The sequence below is a fragment of the Falco cherrug genome, chromosome 15 (genome assembly GCF_023634085.1).
Source record: "Falco cherrug isolate bFalChe1 chromosome 15, bFalChe1.pri, whole genome shotgun sequence".
NCBI lineage: Eukaryota > Metazoa > Chordata > Aves > Falconiformes > Falconidae > Falco > Falco cherrug.
In genome coordinates this window covers 4270296-4296572 of record NC_073711.1, presented here as the reverse complement: position 1 = coordinate 4296572, position 26277 = coordinate 4270296, and the positions used below count along the sequence as shown (strand labels likewise).

The window sequence follows — 26277 nt, the reverse complement described above, 5'->3', positions numbered from 1 at the left end:
CTCTGTGTTGTATCACCTGTGTTAATACTGTGGGTCACTTGAATGTCAGCTATGAAGCTCTCCTGGAACCCTGAAGTGCTTATTTGGTGGCTCGGCCATTTCAGTGAAAGACCATGTCTAGTTCTCTTTTGGAAAAAAACAGGCAAACAGATGACACACCTCGAAGTCCACCCTCTCCATCATGACTCTAAAAATTCTCCGTGACTCTAAAAATGATCAATTAATTACCAGAAGTATGATATTCAGCCTGGCCTTTAATTTATAGGCTTTGGGGCTCTCCAGGTGTGCTACACCACCAGTCCAGTTGCGCTACACCACCAGTCCAGTTGCTACTGAAAAGGGAGAGAGGCATCTCAAGTGGGGCAAGCTGCTGCAGCAAATTAAGATTCCCATTTTCCTTCTCTTCTATTACTGAATGAATGTCTCAGATCCACATCAATGAACCCATCACCACTTCTCCAGTTGCAAGGTCACTGGTCTTCTTTAAATAATGATTAGAAGGGGACACTTCTGACCTGTGCAATAATTAACATTTGCATTGCACAGGAGGTTATTCTAAATCAGTCTGTACCTGTAGGGAACATATGGGAGCACTGTGGACCTTGATTTCCTGCCTGAGAAATGGAAACCTCTAAAATTTTGTTAGGGCAGGAGGCTGTGAGACAGTGGTTGGTATAACCTAAAGCCACAACTGCACTTAACCAACCAGAGAATTCGTCTCCAATATCTATTAAGTGCCACTGTACACTAGCACCAGTTCCTTCTTTTTGAAAGATGCCAAAGTTTCATATGCAAGCACCCGAGGTCAGTGTATCCAAAGACACACAATGTGGTTTTCTCTTGAGCACAGTTAATATTCAGACACCAGAAAACAATCACTCACCATCTTGATGGTTACCTGAATCGGCTGGAGACTTGCTCCGGCGCATGGGGGCTGGACTCTTTGCTGAGCTCTTCTGAGGGGTGGGAGATGACTTACTGCCCGTGGCAGCCGCAGGGCTCCCTTTCATCACCCGGCACTCTAAGGGAACAGACAGCAGCCGTGGTTATGTCCCTGCCTACTCCTGCTGCCTGCGGGCACCAGCTATGAAACACCCACGGACAGCTTAGGGCTTCGTCTCCAAAGCGCTGCAGAAAACATCAATTCCAAAGGAAAAGCTGATATCTTCACATTTTCTCCAGAGCAGAAAGGAGACTTTTTTGGGGGGAGGGCAAAAAGGAGAACAGCTTTACGCCTCTAGAGGAGGTACTGAGACAGTGCACGTCAAGATCAGGCTGGCTCCCTAGCAGGGCCCATCTTCATACCTGTGTCCCACCCAAGGTTTTCTGCCCTTCCCCTTGCCTTGGTTCTCACCAACTAGTCAGCACAATGAAAATGATCAACACTGATCAAAGGAATAATCAGGCCCAAAAAAAGAGTTAATTTGCTGTTACCCTTCCATGAATACCTAGTATGAGGAGCCCAATTTATGCAGGTGCAGAAAGCCAGCAAACAGCTCATGGCACGATGTAAAGTCCTCCGAGTGGCAGATGGGCCATTTGCCCCAGGAGGCTTCCACCCAGCCTGAATCAACCTCTTCTGTGGTTTCAACAAGCTGCAACTTTTCAGATGCAGAAAGCAAAGATGACAAAGTGGTTTTACAAAATATGTCCTCTGCGCTGGCTACTCATGCCTTTCAGAAAGGTTTGTATAAACCAGTCTGGTAGATTTATGTACTTGAAAACATGAGCAGATGAGAAGCCCAACTGTGTTTTCTTAAAAAATAAATAGGCCAGGAAGAGTGAAAAATGTAAAGATGACCTACAGTGTCCTGCAGAAGGGAACTGAAATGCTGACAAACCTCTGTGTGTCCCTGGATTTCAGGCATGCCAGATCTTCAAAACCAGGGTTTATTTACATTGGGACCTAACAGAAAATGCACTTTCCACCCCTCAAGTTATTAACTCAGTTAAGAAGGCAGCAATTAAAAGGGGATTTCCTTTTTGTCAAATGCTAACTGGCCTCACCTTATCTCCTACAACAAATCGTCCTCACCAAAGTGTGAAAAGTAGGTCTTTTTTACAGGCGTGAATTAGGTGTTCCTCATACAGACGTTTTTGTGGGTAAGTTCAGCTCAGCATGCATGGGCTGGGCTGAGGGCTCCGAGGGCTCCCTTGACTGGATTCCCTAATGGGAATCAACTAAAGCAGCACATAGCGGATAAAGAATTGGTCAACCGAAAACAAGTTGTCTGACCTAAATGGATGTGTTATTTATTTATATATCAGTATATCTATGAAATTGTAATTGCCTTAATTTTTTCCCCAGGCTTTCCTCATTCTAGAACACCCAAGAGTCAGTCTCTTTTTCTTCCAGATGGTTTGCAAGAGAGTTTGCTGTTGGGTCATGCAGTACAAGAATATGAAGAGAGGATGCCCTGTGCTCCAGGGATACTGCGTGGTGATAATTAAACCTACAATGAGTTTATACTCTCTCCTGCTAAATTAGTTTTGGAAACTATAAATCAGTGATATAAATAGTTGTGGGTTTTTTCCAGAGCTACTTGACTTCTCACAGGTGATGCCACAGAAAAGCTTGTAGGGCTCCAGCAGTGGCACAGCCCTGATTTTCCATACTTGAAGAGCAGCAATGACTTGGAGGGGGGGTATGGAAAGTAGACTATCCTCAATACTAAAGAATATAGTGTTTGATGAGACACTGTGAAATAGCCACTGGGGAGAGTATGCAAATAACTGCTCATGGTGTTAACCTGCCAAGCCAAAACACAGAGAAAACTCATCTTCTGTCACTGGAGAAATATTATTTTTCAATGGTCTTACATAAAAACAGTGCAATATTTGAATCTTAGAGCATGATTCATCTGCCCATAGGCACAAAATGCTATGTGAGATACACTAGAGTACAGCCTCCCCAGAGCAGAGTGGGTCTGCTGGTGCCCCCGTGTGATATCTGTCAATCCTGTATCACATGGGTATCTCTCAGAACCCAAGGGGGGCTTCAAAGGGTGTCAGACATCTATATTTGGTCACCTGAATTACTCCCTAAAAAATAAACCTAAAAAGGAAAGCTACTTTATATTGTGTCTTAAAAGATTTCAAATTTATTTTCTTCCCAGGGGAGTAATTCCTTGAAAAGAAACTCAGCTTTGCATTTTCCAGCACAGAAAGGCTGACTCCGAGGAATTCCTCCAGCTCAGCTGTGGGCAAGTGTCAGTACTCCAAAGGCAATCACTGAGCATCCTGAAACAAGGTTCCAAGGGTGGAAACCTGACTGTGCTGAAGTTACTGGAAACACGTCTCTAGATGCCACGGGGGGCATGACATTTCCATGGGCTGATGCTGAAACCAGTGGTTAAGAATGAGACATAGCAACATCATTTGAAAGGTGCTCAGCACCAGGGATTACAGGGCAGAAGCTGTGGTGGGCAGTCGGGGGAAAAAGATGACATAATCCTCTCTTAGTTATTTCTCATTTTGTTTCCTGATGTCCTGCCAGAGTGAACTTAATAACCAGCAATTGAAGTGCATGTTATCCAAACAGGCAAGAAAAAGTACTCCATGACAGAGGAGATTTTAAAAAGTGACATTTATCTGCAAGACCTCAGAGCTAACAGTTCTCCTTGCAGTATCTGACTCATAACAAGGGAAGATGATGGGTGTATAATGGGAAAACTTTGCTGGCTAATAGCTCTTCATCTGCTTCTTGAGAGGTGCAGGGCACACCTGCTCCCCTAAAAATACCACTGAGAGCTGCAGTTACTCGGTGCCTTCCCAACAGCAGGCTTGGCATATTTTTGCTAGAGAACTCCAAGCTGGAAAAATCAGTAATAACCAGGAGTGTAGTCAGAAAGCTGGGCTTCCCATCAAGTTGTTCTGCTAGGACTGCATCCAAACTGTTTTACAGTGTGGAACTCCCCATGGAGCTGACTCAACTGCTGAGTGTTAAAAAAAATTATGAAACTCGGGTTACATATTGCTTCCCCAGCCTGACACAGGCTTTATTCTCTGCCTGCAAAGTTCCAGCTGGACCTTGGAAACTTTCTTTGAATTACCCAAGACCACCAGATGGGTTCATCTGGAGTACACAGGTCAGAAGTAACAGCCTCAAATAAAATCAGGCTTGCAAAGCATTCATAAAAATACAGTATTTGAAGATTAGTCTGCTTAACTTCCTGGTATACAGCAAAAGTCCTCTTTGCTTTTCAATGCCAAGCTAGTTTCTAGCATATAAGACAGCATGGGACTCCTGTTCCTTATACAGGATACCTAGAGCTTTGGGAAATGAGCCTGAACGTTTGGAGACCACATTTTCTTCTAATTTAAATGGCAAAAGTTACATTAATTTACTGTTGCTGCACTCACTGGCACCAGCAGACAGCCTGCACTGTTGGTATATACAGTTGCCAGGTAGGGTAGGTGGTAATAGCTACAAGCAAGCTCTGCATATTCTGTGAAATAAAAGATTTTATGGCTTAATTGATCATAGAGACTCACATTATTACAGATCTGTGCCTGCAGTTGCAACAGAGACAAATAATGGTGCTGTCCCAGTCCTCCCCCTAAAGAGGGAATTACTGCCCTGCTTTTTGAATCAGCAGAAGCAAGCCGTGGAGGGAGTGATTTTTCTTTTAACAGTTCATTTTTTAATATTCACGTGTGTATGTAAGGACAAAGTCCTTCTACTGTTTAGTTCTCAAGATAAATGTATCTTTCTGACTGCAACTGGATGAAATTGAGAGGATATACATGAGCAGCTTTTGCAGTAAATGTCAAATGGTGTAGAAATCCATCTATTCTGACTTGGGCTACCTCAGTCAGTATTTGCCTGATTATAACATCCACTGACTGTACAAGTATCACAGAAGGATGTGAAATTCCATGTGCTAGGTTTTAAAAACAGAACAAAAGCATGCAGCATTGTTATCTGATACAAGCAACCGAATAGAAAACAAATAAAAACACAAGACTGGAGCAGTGTGTGTTTGATGTTACCGCTTTCATCCAGAGAAAAGTCATCCTGTGCATAGCGGAATTTTTCTGGACCACAGGCAATAAACACATCATCATCCCCAAAGAAATCGTGGAGACAGGTCACCTACAGAGAGAGCAAAGTCATTCATTTTAGTTTTAATTGGCAACATTCTGATGTGGCTTAGTTTTAATTTAAACAGGAGGGAGCTGCCTCTCTGCTGTTCCCCCTGTCCCAGGGTAATTCAGTCCTACCCCCTGTAAGTCTGGTGCACAACACAACTTCTCTGGGAAAGTCAAGGGTAAACGTGTAATTTTAAATAAAAACACTAAAAAAAAACCAAAACCAAACCAAAGCCCAACTACCTTGCAAATTCTGTGAGATATGGCATTTCCAATCCATTCAGGAGTTGACAGAATACATTAATTACCTTAATGAATGACACAGGCATTCCTGAGCTACTTCTAAAATAAGCATCAGAGGTGCCCCCCATGCCATGTTGGCAGGCAAGGCTGTGACACCACTGCCCATGCCGATGAGTATCTCAGTACTAACAGAGCCTAAAAACTCAAAGAACCACTAAGAATGCAAAGAGCTACTGGGCACAGGTGCAGAAATGTGACTTCTCCTGAGCAGGCAATTTTGATGATAGGTATTAAAGCCAAAAGGTTTATCTGCGCCATTGAGGGAGAGACCCAAAGTATCATTGGACACCTTTCCCACCCAAGCATCATTTAAATTCCAGATGTGTCTCCTTCTCCCTGCTTTTCCACCAGACATGGGATGCTAAAGCACTGTTCCTGGCTGCAGAGCTGCCCACCCTACAGAATCCTGTTCAACATCTGCTTTTCTAGGTGCTGTGGTGTGAACAATGAGCCATTTAGATCTTTACACGGTTGCAGTTGTGGTAAGTCACAGTTACCAATGAAATAATTAATGTGATCACACAGCAACAGCAAGATAACTATGCCAGTGGTAACTCCACTGAAACCAGCAGTAATCGTGCAGTAACTCAAGATAATGCTATTGTGTTATATCCATGGACCTAAAGTTGATCTGAATCTTCTCGGTGCAATGACTAGTGGAAAACAGGCACAGCATAGCTCTTTAGAGAGATCCATAAACACCCAGACTTGTCATTAATCTCTTGTACAAAAATGCCTTTTATTCAGGCTCCTGGCAAGCTGATAGGTGCTCTTCCATCCTCAGAAAATGCTTTGAAAACTCATATGAAGTAGAAAGTAACGCTGTTTTTCTGAAGAGGAGAAAAACACTACTGAGAAAATGGTGGAAGTCTCAACTTCAAAGCCTTTGTGTAGCTGTTCAAGAGGCAAGTGTTCAGCACAGCACCTGCCTCCAAGGGCCAGAGGGGCACCACAGCACACCTATACAACTGACTTTGTCCAGAACTTCAGCCTGAGCTCCTGACATCCCAGCCAGACACTAAGTATGGTGTCAGGAGGAGCAAAAATGCTCACCTGTGAACACACCAGAGGGAAACATCCCCAGCATCAGCCAGCCTGGTGCAGCCCAGCATAAATGTGGCATTTGTAAAGTTCCATTTTTTCAGGAGAATATTCCAAGGAACTGCAAGATTGGCACTGACATTTATCATGGATGTATGAGGCTGATGCCGATGGCCAATGTTTTGGCATGTCAGGGCACTGGGGTCTTTGCAGAGGGTGGATGCATTGCAAGGGACTGGAGAGAGCACTGGAGATAACCCTGGGGAAACTTACTGTAGACAGAGCTGAATTTCCATATCTACTGATCTCTTAGAGATGGACTGTGAAAAGTTAATTTCAAGCTCTAATAAATCAGCTATAAAGAAGGCATTTGGCTATCTTAATAAGGCTCAGTATTTCATACTGGTTAATGTAATGTATAATTAAAGCACTGCCTAGGAGTGCCAGCTCTGGTTATGATGCCAAGCATTAGTGAAAAGCTTGCTTTTTCACATCAGCATGACTTTCAAACTGGAGCAAGCTGAAATCTATGGCTTCAATCAAAGGTAGAATTCTCTTTGCAAACTTCAGTGAATACCAGTTTCTGTTTGCCTAAAATTAGGTTGAAAATAGTTAACATGTTACCTATAGAGAATTCTCCCACAGAAAAGAGATGACATTTCAAACCAGCACTTGGTATTACAGTCCTCCCCCTGAGGATGCATGGCACCGATTCATTTGCAAATAATTGGGTTTGGCTCAATACACAAGTTCCCATCTGAATGCTAAGTACTATACTTATGCCATGGAAAAGGCTCCTGCGTTGCTTAGCTCACCCCTTCAGCACAGAAACTGCTGCCCAGTTAAACACAGCGCAAAGCTAGAGCACAGCATAAGGGTTCAACAAATTTCCCAGCCTTTTAGATGAAATCAGAAAGAACCCACAGGCGCTTTTATTGCCTCCAGGTCATAAGTTGAAGTGTGTATTTTGTCCTTGAACTCCCCACAACAACCACAAGCAAAAAGAAAGTCCAGGCAACCAAGAAAGCCCTCAGATCGACGGGAAACACCAGCATGCACAAGGGTAGAAACCTGCTTACATGTCAAGCAGAGATACTCACAATTCACTTTGCTGCATTCTTGTCCCTCCAGATAGCAGGTTATTATGTGTATTTTATAATTATGAATAGCTGGCTGGATGAGTACTGGAGGCTTGTAAATTAATTAGATAATCTACTTGTTGAGCTCCTAGTATTCAGGAAACAATAACTTCTGCGTTTGCTTGATGTGTTACCCTTTGGTTTCCTGCTGTAACTTGCACTGTTAAGAACTCACCATTAAACGGTAGAAAAGACAGCCAGAAGCCAACCTCACTCTCATTAAATAGTGCAAAACACTGCACAATTCAGAAAATAACAGGTGTCACATGTTAGGAGGCTTTAGTTATGTTGCTTACGCTCACCATGTGTGTGGTATTTTCTATTTCCTTTTTGTTTATTAAACTTAAGTCCTTGATTATTACTGTGTGTCCCTGAGACATGCCCCATATGTATTGCTGTCTACATAAAGACACTGGAGTAAACTTTGTGAAAACACGTGATTTAAGTGCTGGGTCTCACAGCACGAGAGCCTGCTTGCCTAAGTGGTGCGTAGAAAAAGAAGAACACCAGGAGAAAGCCCTAGATACTGCTCATCACTGAAGGACATGAAGCTAAAGAGGATACAAGGTGGGAAGCAGGACCATGGACTTCTGCTGGGATAGCTGCTTTGAGACCTTAGCAGCCAGTACGAAACATTTCAGGGTTGTTCTTGACAAGCAAGGCAAACCTCTACCCTGCATTAATTATTTTAGGGGGTTTTAGTGAGTCCTGGATAACCTTGTAAGTCTTCTTATCTCCATTCTTAAAAAGTCTTTTTTCTCATGTTTTCTCAGTAAAAATAAAAAAACATAACAGGTCTCCCCACAAGCAGTCTAGAGTGTTTTGAAAGTACTTCCTTTAATCTACTATTCTAATTATATCCAATAATTAGTCTGAACACCGTGAAAGCCCTGAAAGCTCACATCAACCAAAATTTGCCCCAGCTGATAACCTGACAATCATTGGTTTCAAATGCTGCATTTTGCTCTTAGCCACAAGTTTATTAAAGCACAAGACAAAGGCCACCAGCAGCCTGCTAGTGCAAGGACCTATGCTGCTACCTGAAAATGCTGATTTTGTTGGTGACTAGTATCATGCACCCTTAGCAATGACACCAGAAACCCTCCAATCAGTAAGATTTTGCCTTTTTCCATTTTAAGTCTACAAGCTTTTTTATTTATAAGAGAACTTAAACTGGTGTATATAATTACAGCAGACAGGGTAAATAGCATTGATTTCCAAGATATATGTTCATGCCTTTGTTTAAAGGAGGATAATATTTAATTTGAAATTCAGGATTAAAAAGACAATATTGACTTTAAAAGGATCATACTGCATGAAATGTTTTCTCTACAATTCCTGTAGCTTAAACAATTCCAATGAAGGAAGTTAAATCTTCACACTCCAGTTGATGAGGCACAAATTTATTTCTTACAAAGTAATTATTTCTAATAGATTTGATGCTAACATTTTTCTTTGTGTCAAGGTTTGATTTTTTTAAAAAAAACTTTGTAATATATAATTACAGAAGAAATAGAAATTGGTAGAGATTAACAGAGATTTTAGGGAGTACAAAACTCTTTGCAATTCCTTAGGTTTTCATTAGGCGTGGTTTCTTTTCTCATTAAATGAAATCCTTCTTTGCTTATATTAGTAAAAACCTTCCCTGAGAGGACAATATAGCTAGGATTTGCAAGAGGTGATCTCTGCAGTGACAGTCCATTAGCATCTGCTGCAGCAATTTTAATTGCAGAGAAGATACAGCCTTCTGAGAGATGCTGAGCCTTCCTATTCATTTTAATTCAGTAGTTGTAGACCTAAGCATTTTTCAGGATTTTGACAAAATGGAGCTTGCCTCATGCATCTCTCTAGATGTGATTTGCTGAATCACATTTGCTAGATCACAATTTGCTGAAATATTTGTGATGCTACAGATATTGGGAGCTCACCTGGGAAAGGAGCAGTAAATATGCAGGATATATACCTGCACAGCTGTGAGTAACTGGCTGTTTCTACCATCCTCCAGGAGGCAGCAGCAGTATTTAAAAATTGTAATTCATTAATAAACTATATAATTTTAAAGAATTAGAAATCAAAAGCCTGCAGACTTAAGCCTTAGCCTGAATCACCTACCTGTGCAGAACACTTCTTAAAAGGGGGTTATGATGAACCATCTCCCTTTGCTCCATCCCATAATGTGCAGAAGGCAGTCCACTATGTCTGCACAGCTAGCTAACGGGTTGCCCTTGCTGCCACTCTCTGCAAGTACAAACATCGTCGCAGCAGTAACACGGGCCCAGCCACATTTGGGTTGCTTTCACTGCTGGATCGAGCTCTGCAGTTTCCACCGCTGATCCAGCCCAGCAGCTCCTGTGGCTGCCACTTGAGCAGGAGGCCTCTGGTAGCCTGGACGGGCCATCACTGTTTGCTAAGAAGATGACAGAGCATGTCTCTGAAGAGGAATACATCACCAGGAGGGTTAACTGAACTGCCTTTTTCACCTTTCTGAGAAATGCCTTTATCACAGGTTCCTATTGTTAGCTGACAGGCAAGGCTGAACAATGGCCAGGCAGTACAGCTAGCAATCATTCAGAACAGCGGTTTACCTACACAGTCCTGCTTCCAGGCTTCCCAGCTCTTCCTCTCGTCATGGAAAGACAAAATACCTCTGCCAAAAAGTCCAGCAGAGGTCTGGCAAAGGAGAATTAGTATAATACCACCACAGGTTTGACCTGGGGCCCAAACATCTCCCATCTTGGGGGGCTGTCATCTTTAACCAACTGCTTGACTCCCTGCAAGTCTTAGGGTAAGTGAGGGCTAGTGCAAGGCTTCTTCCCATGCTCCAATCCCCCTTAGTCATAACGACGATAACTGTTCCCTCTGTAATGTCCCGCCACTGTAAGACTTTGTATAGCAGAACAGAAATCAGTAAGAGTACATAGGTAGCTTCAAACTGTTCCCTAAGCTTCTGCATATCTAACGGTTATGCTCAAAGATGCTTTCTTTAAAACATCATACTTCTTCAGCATGTCAGCTTCCAGAGCTCAGAACAGGGGAAAAGCTGTCTTCAGAAACATCTTCCTTTAAGGCCAAAAAGACCATAGAAGACAATTTGCATGCTGTATACACAAAAAGCCTATCATGAGCAGAACCGAATCGAGACATACTCTTATTTTCTAGGTTCCTTTGATAACTGCTATAAAATTGAACACACCTGACCATCTGTCAGCTAAAGACAATTAATGTATTTTAGGTGCCTGGCCACGTCCTTTTTCTTCCAGCACTAGATGCTAGATGGAGCTAAGGAAGTTAGACCAGCAGCTAAACAGGCACTGAGAGTTAAGTGAGCTGAGAATGTAATTAAAATCTTTTTAAATTCTGTTTTAACTCAAACCAGAAATCTGATGGACTTATTTATGCCCCATCACCTGTACCCCAAATCAAATTGGCAGTGGTATGTTTATTTCAGTTCTGAGAAACCAAAGTCCTAAAACACAAAGGCAACTGTGCTTTACAATTAATCAGTTGGGTGTTTGCAATCGATAAAGCATGGTACAGAAACCAAACACATGCAGACTTGTCCACAGGAAGATTTAGCAAGGTCATGCACCAGAGTGAATACTGGGAGTTAATGAACATGCGGAGCAGACTTTACATGAACTGCTTTCTCTTCTCTGAGAAGCTCTTCACCACATGTCCAGAAAGAGAAATATTTCAGAAGACTTAAAGGGTTAAGGGGATATGATGGAAAATAAAGTTGTTGATATTGGAATGCACAGCACTTAATACATACTTTTTTTTAACAGTCTGAAGACTGCAAGCCCAAAGCAGACACTGAATTGATTTACATTTTATTAGGTTTTGGTTTCCTGCATTTAAAAAGAAGAGATGTTTGGATTCAATTATTTCTTTAAAGTATGCACACACCCACTCAATAGATTCCACATTTGCATTCACAGAAAGAGAATTACTTATCCGCTTTTATGAAAAAACACTACTGAAAATGGATAAGCAATAAAAGATGAGCAGAAAAAGCAGAGATGTTGGCAGTCAAAAATGGAGCAGGAGCGCTCCTGCATGCCCAGCCCACGCCACAGAGGTGTGTGCAGTTACACTTTGGGGAGACCTTCTCTGAGCTACTCAGCAGTGAGGGAAGGGGACTCTCCTCTGCTCTCCCATCTCTGCTCTCCCGTGCTATCAAATATCCATGTGGAAACCTGGCAAGACCATGGTCATGCTGTCCCCTCAACTACTGCATTTGCAGTGAGCCGTTATGAAGGGTTGGAAAAATCATCTCTACCACCTACATTTCAGGGCCCATAATTTGACCTCTCAATCAAAACATGCAGTGAGATTTCCATTCTTTAAAACGTTATTCGGAGATACCAACTTGCATTCGTGGAGAGCCATGGTTTACATTTAAGCCTACGTAGTTTGATTTAAACAATCAAATTCCACTCTTCTGGAGAGATTTTTTTTCTTCCTTTCTCACCTTCAGAAGAAAAAACTCTGGGCAAGTCATTATGATCAAGCATCATTTTATTTCATGCAAGAGGGAATTTTTACACCTTTTTATTGATGAAAAATGTAGATCCTCTTAATTAGACTGTATAACTACAGTAGGTTGATCATGAGTGCTCTGTGTCCACTTGGACTATTTTGTTATAATGCGACTAAACCAGAGTAGGGACACCAGTTTCTGACCAATATGCATTATTTCTGTAATAAGCATCTGTGGTGGTTGTTTAAGTGGAATAAGAAATATTCATGCATGTATGTGCACAGCAGCTTGTCAGACTTCATGCATGAAGAAACGCTGTTCTCAAAAGGGCTGCAGCACAAGGTGCCTATTTGGTTAAGTATTGGATACATTTGAAATAGAGTAGAATAGAACAGAAAAAAGGAAAAGAAAAGAAAGGAGAAAGGAGAAAAGAAAGGAGAAAAGAAAAGAAAAAAGAAGGGAAGGGAGGGGAGGGGAGGGAAGGGAATGGAAGGGAAGGGGAGGGGAGGGGAGGGGAGGGAAGGGAAGGGAAGGGCAGGGCAGGGCAGCGCAGGGCAGGGGAAAAGAAAAAAGAAAAAAAAGAAGAAAAAAGAAAAAAGAAGAAAAAAGAAAAAAGAAAAAAGAAAAGAAAAGAAAAGAAAAGAAAAGAAAAGAAAAGAAAAGAAAAGAAAAGAAAAGAAAAGAAAAGAAAAGAAAAGAAAAGAAAAGAAAAGAAAAGAAAAGAAAAGAAAAGAAAAGAAAAGAAAAGAAGAAAAGAAAAGAAAAGGAGGGAAAAAAAGAAAGCAAGGGGGGGGGGAAGGTCAATAGCCAAGCTACCCAATAGGAATGTTAAAGCTGAATTTAATATATCTGGTGAATTAGTGGTGCTTCCAAACTGTGTGAAATCCAATTAGCCTCTGGAAGGAAGGTTAGTTTGTTAACCCTGTTCCCCATACATATGGAGGGGACTATGAAACAGATACTCAGGCTGTTGGTTCTTTTTACCCAGCAGAAAGGCTTGCTCTTGGATTCATGAGAGTATTAGGCTGAGGATAAATGTGCTGTGCAGTTTGGGGGCATAAGAAGCACAGCCATCAACACCAACACATAAAGATTACACTTTCTCCAGCCAAAAAACCATAAAACCAGAAATTCTAGGTGACAGATTAAGACTATGAAAGGAAAGATTTCCAGCACACATTGCCCCAAAACAGATAGCACTTAAGAATTCAGAAAACTGTAAAACCACTATTCCTAATGATCTCCCCTCTTCATTCTTGTGAGGAAACAATAGTTCTGGACTACAAAAGAGCATCAGAGACTTTGGAAGTAGCATGACTATATGGCCAAGGTCAAGCAACACTACTTGAAACAGGAGTCTTGAACGCAGGGGCACAGGGGTCCTAACAACCTACTCCAGGTCAGGCTGAAGAACCAATGGGCTGGAATTTCCAGTTAATGGGATTTCCAGCAACAAGCTCCTAAAACCTAGAGCTGTTGCTGATCCTATTGTGCATATCTTCATAAAAGAGAAAGGCTCTTGCTCAGCTTTGTGTGAGTTTTTCTTTAACGGTACTGATGGTGATGGGGAGGCATTGGTAAACAGATCCTCACCCTGGTTAAAGCACCAACAAACAAAACACCCTGTACCAGGACTGAATGGTTTGCTGCGTGCCTGCAAGCAACCTCCTCCATCTCCAGGGAGCACAGAAGAGTATTGCTATTAGCGGACCAACAGGCCCAGGAGGCTGAAAAGCTGCACCAAGCATTTACTGCTTGTAAGCAAGCTCTGAGAGGCTGGAGGAGACCGATAGCCACACCATGACTTTGTCTCACAGCAGGTCCCTGCTTTTCCCAAGGAACCCTTGTCTCTGTACCCCATGCCACAGCACCTACCTGGTGCATGAGAAGGTCAAAACCAGCGTCACTACAGCCAGCCCTCTGCCTGCTGACTTTTAGTTGGGGAAAATGGTGGAAAAGGGATGAAGTAAAACTGTAGCTGTGAGACCTGCTCCCACTCCCACATGCAGTGTGTGTTGTCTGCTTAAAAGACTAAGACAACATCACTGCTTTCCTAACCTGCTAGAAGGGTGCCCTGTGAGAGTCTCTCCCTCCTCGATGTCTTATAAGTGTTCCTGGATCCTGCTCCTTCTTTTCTCTTATCAGTCAGCATTATGTAAAAATACTTCCTCCAGTTAATTATTGCACTGTCAGATGCATCAAGAGCTTAGTTTTCAGCCCAAACATTTCTAAGGCCAGTACACTGGCCAGCTACCAAAGAGAGATCCCTTTGTACTTTCACCTACCTGGGTACAGTCATAGACTTCAGCCCAGCACAGCAAGTGGCCAAAGATGAACCCTCACTGGGGGACACTACTGATTTATTCATGCATTTCCATTTGCCAGTGGTAACTGCCTAACTACTGCCCAGCATGTAGCTGTGGAAGCAGAGGGTGACATGCCTGCACAGTGCTTTCGGGCAGAATAAAGTTCTGGCAAAATGAAGATGATTACACAGTTGTACGAAATAGCAGGCTTTGTTCCAGCCTCTCTGTGATGTGCTGTCAAGAGCCATGAGAGAGGAAATTCTGTGTTCAATAATCACTCAGAGTGGCAAAGGAAATTAAATGAAATATGAACAGATTTGGTTTCCATGTAACAAGTGGATGCATTTTACTCACTGAGGCTGTCTCTCTTTAAGAAATGTTGTTCCTCGACATAGTTGTGAGCCCTGCTGACGTCAGCAGCTTCCTTCCAAAATAAGTGATAGGGAAAAATCCGTGTCAGACTTGCCATTATTATTAGCGCATCAGGAGAGCTTGAGGACACTTCAGTTCCAGTCAGGCATCACCGCTGGCTTTGAAGGCAGCACGCTTTGAACGGGCTCTGCCTCCCCCAGCACAGCAGCACACCAACACACTTCACTACGGATAACCTTGTCTTCCTTGGTGTTTGTGGTAGACAGCATATGTTAATCAGGGTTATGGCAATGTATTATCACAATTTTTCCTGGGGAAGATGCACTCTAACTCATTTGTAATTAAAAAACTCTTCTGACCAGACAAGCCTATTCTGTCGATTCAGCCTGTGCACATACTTGTCTCTCAGCCTGCACTGGTTTTATTCAGGGTCTAGGTCTCCAGCTACACAGCCTTTGAAACATCTCTGATATTTTTATTGTACCTAACGGTACTTCTTCTATTAATTAATTCTTGGATGTGTCACCAAGCTCATCCTTTGTACAGGTCCCTCTCTGTTTTGTTCAACATCTGCAAAATGCCAAACACTTTCTCATCAAAGGAGATGGCAAAAAGCAAACCTCTTTACTTCATGCTATCAACTTTAATGTAAAAAAGATGCAAGTATGAAGTATTCAACCTTCAAGTCATCGTTCCTAATACGCATCTCCAAACCTGACAAGGAACAAACTGTCCTGTCCTCCAACAGTGTAACTTCATTTGCAGCCTATGGATCCAAGTCAGCCTAATTCTTGAGGATGATGAGACAATGCAGCCGGTTCTGTATCTAATTAACACTGGCTTTGCATTTCACCCCACTCGTGGCATCAAAGCTGTTGCTCAGTTGCTGAAATATTCTGTAAAAGCTCCTAAAGGCATTTTGACCAGTTACATTTCAGTGTTTGCAAGGATCTTTATTACACTGTTAATTCTGGAGATTAATGGGAATTAAAAATGGTGTCCTTTAAAAATTAAATTGTTTCACCCTAATTTCTGTTAATCTTTGAATAAAGCTATTTTTTTTTTCTAATTAACAGGTCCTTTCAATTCAGCTGACAGCTAACAGAGTAATGGAAAATTCAGCATTATGTCCTGAGCTAAACCATATTAAGGTAGAAATTAACTATGTTAAGCAGGCTGTGAGATAAAAATACTTTGTACAGAACATGCAGCAAGGCTGCTGAAATGAATGTCCCAAAGTCCCTCACATGAAAATGCCCTTTTTTTTTCTTTTATCTTTTTTTTTTTTAAAATTTGAAATATATCCTATCCCTTCCATGTCTACAGGACCAACGACAAGTTCTAGCTTAGTATGCAGTAATGTTAATGGAGTAATTGATGCAGGAATACTGAAATAGATGATGTGTAAAATGGCAGGCTGCATAATTGTCTGGAGTGAGTTCAAGCATTTCTGCAGTGAAAAATAGTCCTGTTTTATAATCCCATCACGTCTCCTTGCTGCTGTGTAGCAAGCAAATTTCATTTGGAGATGATCCCACGATGCAGTTGATTTACTAAGGGGATTCCAAAAGGCAGAAGGTTAAAACCTTCTTGCCCCAACTAAATAGCACCTGGGAGAGGTATTAAAGGGTCCACACTAGTTTTGGGAGTATCATTCAAATTACGTCATTATAATAAATGTATAGCACATGATTCTTTGCTTTTGAGCAGTGGCAGAAGAGTACTTGGTTAAAAAAAAAAAACACTGTTCCTTTTTAACATTTTATCTTTCTTTTTGAAATACAAAGTATTATGTGATGGAAGAAGGGGGAACAGAAAGGAGCTTTAAAAATTATGATGCAATTAATTTCTTCTTCTGTGAAACATGCAAGTTCCATTGTATTTGGATGGCATTTTTCATAAAATGAGTTGTAGACTACTGAAGCAATTAGAAACTAATTGCTATTAGATTCCCCCAAGAGATATATGATAAGAGAAACAGGAGATGGCCAGAGACTTACAAGCAGACTGTATCTGTTTCTTTCCCAATCCCTAAGAAACAGCAAATTCCACTTCTACAGGTGCCGAGGTGACTACATGAGCTCACAGATCAGCCAGCTGCAGATGGTTGTACATATTCACATTCCCTTTAGGCACTGTCTCAGGGATAATTGGGTACTGCTTTTCTTATTTTAACCACAGAAATAATACATCTGGATTTTTTCCTTTTCTCCCCATTGCTGCATGAATTCATCAGCTCTTCGCCTATCCTTGCCTCTCCAACTCTTCCCCAGCCCTCACCCCTCCAGACTGACTATGTCATTTCCATGATAAACGGATCCTTTCTGCTGGTGTGACACTAACAGGAACTGGACTGAGCCATTCATTCTCAACGGCACACTGGTGTGAGAAAATAATGAGCACAGATAGCACTTTGCAATAGTCATCACCTTTCCAGGGGAAGATATTGTAGATTCTTTCCTCCCCCAACCCTTCCTACTGACACTCACCTCTGCAGAAAAGAAAGTATTTCTTGTTCCTTGCAGATTTTGAGTCAGCTTCTGATCTCATTTATGCACCCAACAACCCTGGGCCAAAGCACCAGTTCTGAGTTCTCATTGTAACTGTGCAGATCAGTAACTTTGCAACTAGAATTAAAACCAAAGGATGCTAAATAACCCTTCATTAAGTTCAGAAAAGCTGACACCTTAGTATCAGTTAAAAGATGCAGGTGTTTTGTTTGGGATTTGTTGTTGTTGTTGCGTTTGTTGGGTTTTTTTCGCTTGTGGATGCCAAGAAAGAAACAAGGCTTGCTGTCTGTTCACAATGGAAATGCTGCTTATACATAAACTCATATGTAGACACTGCACAAAGATTGAACATACAGTTATGAAAAGAAATATAAACAAAAGGGCCAAATCTATACTGGCATACAAGCCTCTTGGTACAAATCTACTGAAGTCAAAAGAATTATACAAAGCATCAATCTGACTTCACTCCCTGATTATACTGACAGCACTTCTAAAATTATGTGGTTTTATTTTTTTCCCACTCAAATGTTTTAAGCTTCCCTTTGCTCTCTTCCCCTTTCATCTCAGATCAGTTTTGACAGGTAATCTAGCAGTATCAGCCTCTCCTGCAGAGATCTTCTCTATACCTACAGTGGTGTGCTTTCAATTTGCTCCAGCACTCCAATAAACATCTAGTGCAGGCAGTGCAGGCTGAGCTTTTTTAAGAAACATTGAATGTCTGCAATTCCAGTTGGGTTCAATAAGAATTACAGAAACACAGCATCTCTGGAGCACATTATAGCAGAAGTGGAGAGAGGTAACTGTAACAAGACCAGTGCTAGATTTTCACTGGCGTCTCTGAAATAATACTGTTCATTCCAGAATATATATTTCCATAGGGAAATGTGGTGCTAGAGTTCACTAAAATGTCACTCTAAACCAACTGCCCTTTTTCTTTCCCTTATTTTTTCCGCTGCACCAAGAGGCAGTAAAGCATCTGTGACCAAATAAGGCAACACATGAACATCTTTTAAAAAAAAAATTAAATCGCATCCTGACAATTAGCATGCTGGTGCAACCAGTTCCTGGAACATCAAATCAACCATGATACTTGCACAGTAGAATGCGTTAACAAGCATTTTGCTTTTGCTGTGCTATCTTGAACTCAAACATGCCGAAGTAATTTTAAAAACTTGACACTCTTTTTCCTTTGTAGTCCAGGCTAAATGTTTTGTTTCTTTCCTCAAGGGAATACATAATCCACACCATTGTATTGTTTTTGTTCCAAGGCAGCTTTCTCAGACAAAAGAAGAAACTAGCTGCGGTTGCCTAGAAGAAAATTGGCCTTAGACAATGAACGGCATATTTTTTCTCTGCAACTGCTTCTCACTTCTCTGTAATGCCTAGGCAAGTATTAAATTCTCTTATTCAAGCTGACTTATATGTAAAAAGTTCCACCAAGAAGCATGCTGTCCATTTTCCCTAGTTACCTGCTCTGGTTTTGTAGATCCAGCCACAGCCTCTAGTGTGCTGCATTAAGTCACCGTTTGTATTTGGTTGAGTTCTGACCATGGAAATCGCTGCTTTGGCACACACAACATGTTCGGGGGGGGGCTGTTGTCAAACGCAGGACCGTGCTGCTCAGCAGCCATGAGTTACTGGGAGAAGAGCAAGCAGCTCTCCAGTGCGCAGCTTCCTGGTAGTCATACACAACCAAACTCATCTGGTTACTACTCGTTTAGTGAGATGCTAGTTTGTATCCAAACCTCCTTCACAGGAAACAAGCCCAGACTGTATCAGAATAGAATCATTTAAGGACTACCAGGTGGTCACGTAACTAAGCGTTATATCACAATAAGACAATGACGCATAAGAAAAAGTGGATTTTTACGTTATTCTGGCTATTAGATGTAAAATTTAGGCCAATGGTTGGCAGATAAAGTTTCCAGCCTTTTCCTGAACACATTTATCTTATCTTCAGCATGCAAATGGAGATCTGGGAAGTCCTATCTTACAGCCTGAGCCTTTGTTTTTATAATCCTCTTTAAGGTGCTCAGCTCACCTATATTGAATTAAAAATAAAGCATCAATACTGTAAGCCTTTCCACTGTGCTCCAGTGGTACACTCCAATTCTGCCTTAAATAGGCATGTCTAAAGAGACCCTGAGGGTGCTTATTCAGTCCTTCATCTCCTCTAATACTGATGAGGGATGTCTCATTCGCTGTAACGCCAGAATTTGGTCTTTGAACTTACCCTGGTCAGTACTACACCCAGTGAGATACATGGGCAGGTTTGATCCCTAGATACACTATCAATGCTTGATAGCTGCTCTAATAGCCATATGTGGTGCAGAACTTAATGTGACATACGTACTTTTAAATGAATAAGACAATGAGATAAAAAGAGCAGTAGTATTACATATTGTGGTGCCTCAGTATAGTAGTAAGCCATGTGAAAAATAATGCTATTCAATATAGAATTTCCCTGTGCCAGACTTAATTTTGCATGTGCTGATGAGAATATGGCCCTTTTCTTAGCAGGTAGCATCATACCAACACACAAGGAAAGGCATCCTATTTAAATTGTATATGTATTCATTTTATTGTCATTTCCCACTCACGCTTATAGCCACTAATAAGATGACTATTGCTTTCTTGTTTGTTTATACAGACAGCTTGCCATTTGGGGGTTAATGAATGATAGCAAGTGGAAGCATGAAAATAAAATTAGCAATGCCCAAAGCAACCCACTTTATCAAACTCACCAGTTTATAGGATTAGCAATGGATTCCGTGCAAATCTCTGCTATGGGTATTATGAGCAAGATTTATGCCAATTAGCAGTAACAGTGCAGATTATTTGGGAAGAACACTGACCACAGTTAAAAGATCCTTCTACTTTTAAACTATGTTGTTAGGACATCCATTTCAAGCAGTCATGTCCACTTACAAGACTATTTTTACTCATCTCTTAAGTGCTATTTAATGTCTGTCATTGTTTCCTGAGGCAGTGAAGAAGACTAAACCATTCCTTTTCTAAGCTAGGTTTTGCAGTACTGTCAACCTCTTTGGGTTCAGGTCAGGTTGCTCCCAGCAGAAGCCAGCCTGTATTACATTCTTCACTCCTCTATAGCAGACGTGATTCTGATCACACAGAGCTCAGCGGGAAGATTCCCTGTTGACTCCAGCATACGCTGGATTAGGCCCTACATCCCCACAACAATCAAGAGACCTGAAGGAAAGAATTACAGTAATCTGTTGGTAGGTGCCACTTGATCAGTGGAAGACTTCAGCCTTTCTCCACTGGAGGAACACTGCTGATAGCATACAGCTCCAGGCTTCTGAAACGTGCCGCTCTGTGGGCATCAAGACAGAAAGTCCTTATATAAACTGCATTGATAATCTGATTAGAAAATGAGAACTTTATGGAAGGTAGATTTTCCCCCTATACTCTCATGTGTACAAGACAGGGACAAGGCTGAAGCCAGTGCCACTGTAGACTGAAACACCCCTTTGGAAATCAAGTCCGACCCATTCTGGGGGAAGAGTACTGTTTGCTGTGCTTCTTTACAATCAAGTTCTAACACCTTATTGAACTTCCAGGACAGTATCCCCTCATCTCTGTGCAACAGCTTACTCAGAGCCATGGGAGATGTGTGTGCAGGTACCGCTCTGCAGCACCTGCAGGGGCACGGGTGGCAAGTTCGGTCTGACTCCACACATGCACATGTTGCAGATCCACTAATAGACCCCCTCTGCTTGTGCTCTAAAACAGCTGATAATCTCTTAGCCACTTTATCCTGAAGAAAAGGTTGTTAATATAACTAGTTATTTACAACTGTGACAATTACATTGAAGCAATTTGTGTGTGGACATAATTATGTTCCTAATGAAGATTATCTTAGATTAAATGTTTTTAATTACAATTTACACAGCTGTTGGCTATTGTGCCGACAGTATTCTGACATTTATGCCTCACCAGAAATGAGATTTATACTTTGCTGTGTCAAAGCTGACCGTAATTATTTGCTGGATATTTGATGTCACATGCTGCTGACATTGCAAAAGGTTTCAGTGCTGTAAACTACAGTGTGGAAGGAGTAGAGATTGAAACTTTATCAGTCACTTCTAAGAGCCATTTGCTCAAATTCCTCTGATAACACTCCATCTGCCCTTGTGATTGCAAGTACTTCTACCTGTCTGCTCCAGCTTTCTCCAAAAGTAGAGAGAATGTTTCTTTTTATTTCAGGAGAAGCATGTGGAGGCCTGCATATCTGTACGATTCGCTGAAGTTCCTTCTTTTCAATGTTAAATGAAGAGAAAAACAACGATGGGAGCCCAGCTTACATATTAGATCTAAATTTGAAAAATTAATGCCAGAGGATCCTTAGAGGCAGCATCTTCATTATTCAGAAAATCTTGGCATGTAAACTCCACCTACCACCATTCAAAAGGAATGAGTGATCAAAGCCAGATTACAAATTCATTAGCGATTAATCTGTCTAGAAAACCTTCCCTGATGCTTTGCAGGAATATGATAGTAATATTATTAATAGTGATAGTTACAATTGGATTATGGCCAAAACCATAAACAGCTACTGAGAAATATGACCACAGGAGCCTTGGAGTTTCATTCCCAGAGATCTTGTTTGGTGGAGATGCATTCAGAGCTCTATGTCCCCTGAACCACTATGGCCACTGTGCTAGAGGCCTTTGCAAGCCTTAACATCACACTGAAGAGTTGGTAATAAAAGACTTTAGCATTGGAGTTGCATTGTATTCCCAGAATTGCAGTGTCTTGCAGGATCCTAAGTTAGTGCCTCCATTATGCCCTGTGCAACTCTGATGCCTTTAGTAAAATTGAAGGTGACATAAATCAGGGTAGAACTGGGCTCAGGGCTTCTTTTGGGGTCTGCCTTGTTCTTTCTAGTTCTTTCTACAGTGTTCTCTCAATGTGTCAGAATGGGAATGAGTTATTGAAAATATTTCACCTCTCCTCCCTTCTTTCTCTAAGAGACTGTCATAGAAAAGACTATCACTGTGTGCACACGTGCAACATACTTCGCTTCCAGGCTGGACATCCCTGCGTCTTGAAGCCTGCATCAGCGCTTTGGCCTTGCCCAGGAGGCCGTGACAGGTCCCTGCCTGCCCTCCTTTTGAAGGGGAATTCAAAAGGTGCTAAATTCCCCTTTAAAGCATAGTCTCAACATGAAGGAGGAGTGTTTTGTGCAATAAGACACAGCATGGAAACTCTCCAACATCTGCACTGGGCTAACATGCAACGGGGCTTCTCCATAAGCCAAAGTTATAGCGTGCAGACTTGTTTCAGTTGAGAGTCATGCTTATCCCACTTAGTATTCATGCCAATACATATTTCATCATGTTAATGCATATTTTATTGCACCCTTTGTACCAATTCCTCTAGCATTTTGCTTTTGCAATGGTGCCTAATAACCCATGATTACATAGAGCCCTCTGTGCATGTTTGTGACTTGTGTGATTCCCTCCTGTCCCTAGGAGGGACTGATCTTCCCAGACTCCTATTCTTGCTATGTACTACCTCCAGTTCTCTCTTCTAGGGTTTCTCAGCCCACACGTACTCCATACCACACCTTCCCAGCTCCACTCAAGCCATTCCTACAAACATACCTAGTCCACCTTTTCCAGATGGAACATCTATGGCCACTCTACCCATATAAACCAGATCTTGTAACTTTTACTTTCACCCACAGTCCTCCTGGTTGTAAAAAGTTTTCTTCATAGAAATGCAGGTTGTTATTTGGTAAAATGTTAATTAAAATGCATACTTGCATGGAAGATAAACCAAAGCTCACTATCAACCTTTTTCTGAGCTGCTACTGCTGATATAAGAGACTGACTCGTGCTCATTGCTAGCAGTGCATCATACTCTAAAAAATTAGGCAATGGAAACCATGAACATTTGTGAAGTACATTATTTTCAACATGTTATTTGACCCACCAAAAAAGTCTCCTAGCTTTTGAGAGCTCTGCAAGAAGAATATATAGCACAACCTGATGATTCAGCTGTCTCATTCCACAGTCCAAGCTAATCCTATAAAGAGCTATCTGAAAATACCTAACAGTGAGTGTCTGCAGAGCTGTACATGTGTATGTATGTTTATACACTTATGTACATGTACACAAAGATCATTTCACATCTTGAAAGAACATACAGTATCACAAAGGAAATGATGAAATGGTTTCACCATCAATCTTCAAGGACAAGATGTTAAAGCAGCTATTTAAATTGCTATGTTGTCAAATTGGTTCCTATAAGGAAGTGCTTCACTGTCTATAGAAATCACTAGTGGCTTTAATGACTCATGTTAGGATTTAAAGCATTTGAAAAAGCATCATGAATGTATCAAAATAATTAAAACCGGTATGCTTGTGGAGTTACGTTTTTTTTAATCAAATTCCATTTATCTTTTTGCACTCAAATTTAAAACACAAATTTTAGCCCATTTCCCTAAGAGAAATCTAATACACAAATTTCATATGTATTTATTTTTAGCAGTACAAAATGTATGCTCTTCCCAACACACTTCAGGGAAGACTTACACAAACTAATAAAAAACCTGCATGCATACGCATGTACGTACACAGACATATATATTTCTGCTTCTATGTAAGGGGAAAAGTTAGCATCTTTGTGGTCACCCAACCATGCCCAGGGAAACACAAGAGAGAACAGCACTATTGATATTTCTTCAGCGTTGAGTGCTTCAGGCATGACTGGGCCATGGGGGAAGGCCACTTCCAACGTGCGGGTACTCGGTGTAAAATTAGGACTGAGATACTAGGTCTAGGAAGCATTCAGGGCACCCGGCTGAACCTGGCTGGTGCCTCAGCACTTGAGGTAAAAGGAGCCCTCTTAGGAACTCGCACCCCAAACTATCCGTAGTCTTGTAAACCCCGAATTTGCAATCCAAATGTGGCAGGGGCAGGGGGGAGGAAAAAAGAAGAAAGAAAAAAACCAGGTGTACTAACAAGCGACAGTCTTGCACTTTCAGGTTTTTTTCCTCCCTCTTGATGTTCCCTAAGCAGAACACAAGACAACAAAGACCAAATTCACAGGTTACCAAGGGATGGATTAACGTACTGAGCCCAGTTCTCCAGAAGCAGATGGCCACAGAAGTCCCTTGGGGCTGCGTATCATGGACACCGAACCTCTTGGGCAAAGCAAGGAACAAAGCCTGTCCTGCTGTGACAAGCACACACCAAGAACAGGTTGAATTCCCTTCCAGGACCCTACTACAGGCCAGAATCTTGTCTGGACAGGCTTCAGCCGGTTTGCTCTTTGGCCAGCAAAGTGCAGATACTAAACTGACTGAATTTAGCTAAAATAAAGCATTTCACTCTCTCACTGAAGGCAGCACAACCCAGCTCGTTCCCCAGCATCCACTGCTACACCTACACCAGGGCTAACCTATGCAGCCCTGAGGAGGACTGACACAAAGCTCCAGAGATCTATCATGAAAATGCAAGGATGAAGACACTGAGCAGCAGCAGCCTCCAACCACCTCCTGTGGGTGAGCAGGCAGCGCCCCAGTGAGCACCCCCAGCCGGGGGCAGGTGCAGTGCAGACATCCAACCATTCCCGCTGCCAGCAGGCTTGACCAGGAGCGTGAGGATATTCCCTGTGCATCCAGGTGCTCCCAGTAACAGGTAAGACCGTTCTATCTAATCAGCAAAAGAGCTTGAAAAGCATCTTTTAGTACTCTTCTATAATAAATAGCGAGCTTCAATGTTTGCAAAGGATGCTGAAAAAGCACTACTGACTTCATTTTAGCTAATTCCCTTCTCCTTTCTCCTTCAATTTGTTATTTCCCTTCAAATTAAGTTCCCTGCGACAGACTAACGATGTAGGAAAGAGACTCTCCTACCTAACCACGCTTGGGGCAAATAATGATCCCAAGCCTTATGTCACCAGCCTGTTCGCTGCCCTCTTCTTTCATCTTGTATTACTCTCCACGCACACCTCTCCCACAAGGAATTCTTTGTTCATTTTGGAGCTGTGAAAAATATCAACTGATTTCAGCTGTTCACACCTACAGACCCGTTTCCACCTCACAGTTCTCCAGGGATAAGTGAAGATTAATTGCACTCTCCCCAAAGTCCTTACTTTGATAAATGAAGTTTGCCTACATGCTTTGCCCAGAAAAGGCAATTTTGAACAGGTATGGAGCCCACATAGCGTAGCAGTTAAGCACAATGCAGTTGAGAGTTTAGTTTAATTGACAAAGAAAAACAGAAATAAGCCTTCCAAGTACTGTGGGGAGCAAGGCTACATTAGTGGGGGAAGTGAGAAAGGGGTGGGAAAGGATCACTCAGCTGGAGACAGGGGAAGGGGAATGCTGAAATCATCTCTTAGCTGTCATTCCTGCTGGGTGACCTCGACAAGCCAAGCAGACTGAGGGTGCGAGGCAAAGGCAGATCAATGAGGGAAGGGCACTTGGCCACTTTGAGGATCAGTGGGATCATTTCCTACCCATAAAATGAGGACAGTAACTCGTGCTTTGTAAATCCAAGTCAATATCCTGAATTTGCAATCCAAATGTGGCAAGGGCAGGGGGCAGAAAAAAAGAAGAAAGAAAAAACCCCAGGTATACTAACACAAGTGACAGTTCCCCCAAAATGTACAAAAAAACATTTTGCAATGTATCTGAGCTGCTCTGGTAACATTCTTCCTGGGGATGCAGGTTATTTTGTGCATCCAACACCGAGATCTCTTTCATGCTGTTCTTCAAATGTACTTATTTCCCTGGAATCACTTAACTAAGCGTGAGGTGCCTAAAGTATTCTTATGCTTGACTAATTGCTTGTTTTGGAAGTGCTCTTTTTCCCCCCAGATTACAAGGTACGCTTAGCCAAAGTAATCCTATTCTGTTGAGGCATAAATCCATTCATCCAAATTACCACCCTGCTTTTGAGGGCTGGAAAACTTATGTGTGTCCTGTACTAGACTGAATTGCAAGTACTTCTTCATTTCATCAACACTTCCTGAACTTTCCACTCTAAATTCCTGCAGCAGAG

At 41.9% G+C, this 26277-nt stretch overlaps 1 protein-coding gene across 2 annotated transcripts in view; it reads right to left on the bottom strand.

Annotated features, from left to right (window-relative positions):
• DCX (doublecortin) overlaps nucleotides 1–26277 on the bottom strand; it is an 85308-nt gene that overhangs the window by 23665 nt on the left and 35366 nt on the right. Inside the window, exons 4-5 of one of the 2 annotated variants that reach the window (XM_027798563.2) lie at nucleotides 4993–5095; nucleotides 884–1021 (exon numbers count right to left, since the gene is read on the bottom strand). In XM_027798563.2, the coding sequence (XP_027654364.1) occupies nucleotides 884–1021; nucleotides 4993–5095 (241 nt within the window). The remainder of the gene's footprint in view (nucleotides 1–883; nucleotides 1022–4992; nucleotides 5096–26277) is intronic. The other variant, XM_014276128.3, reaches the window with a different exon arrangement.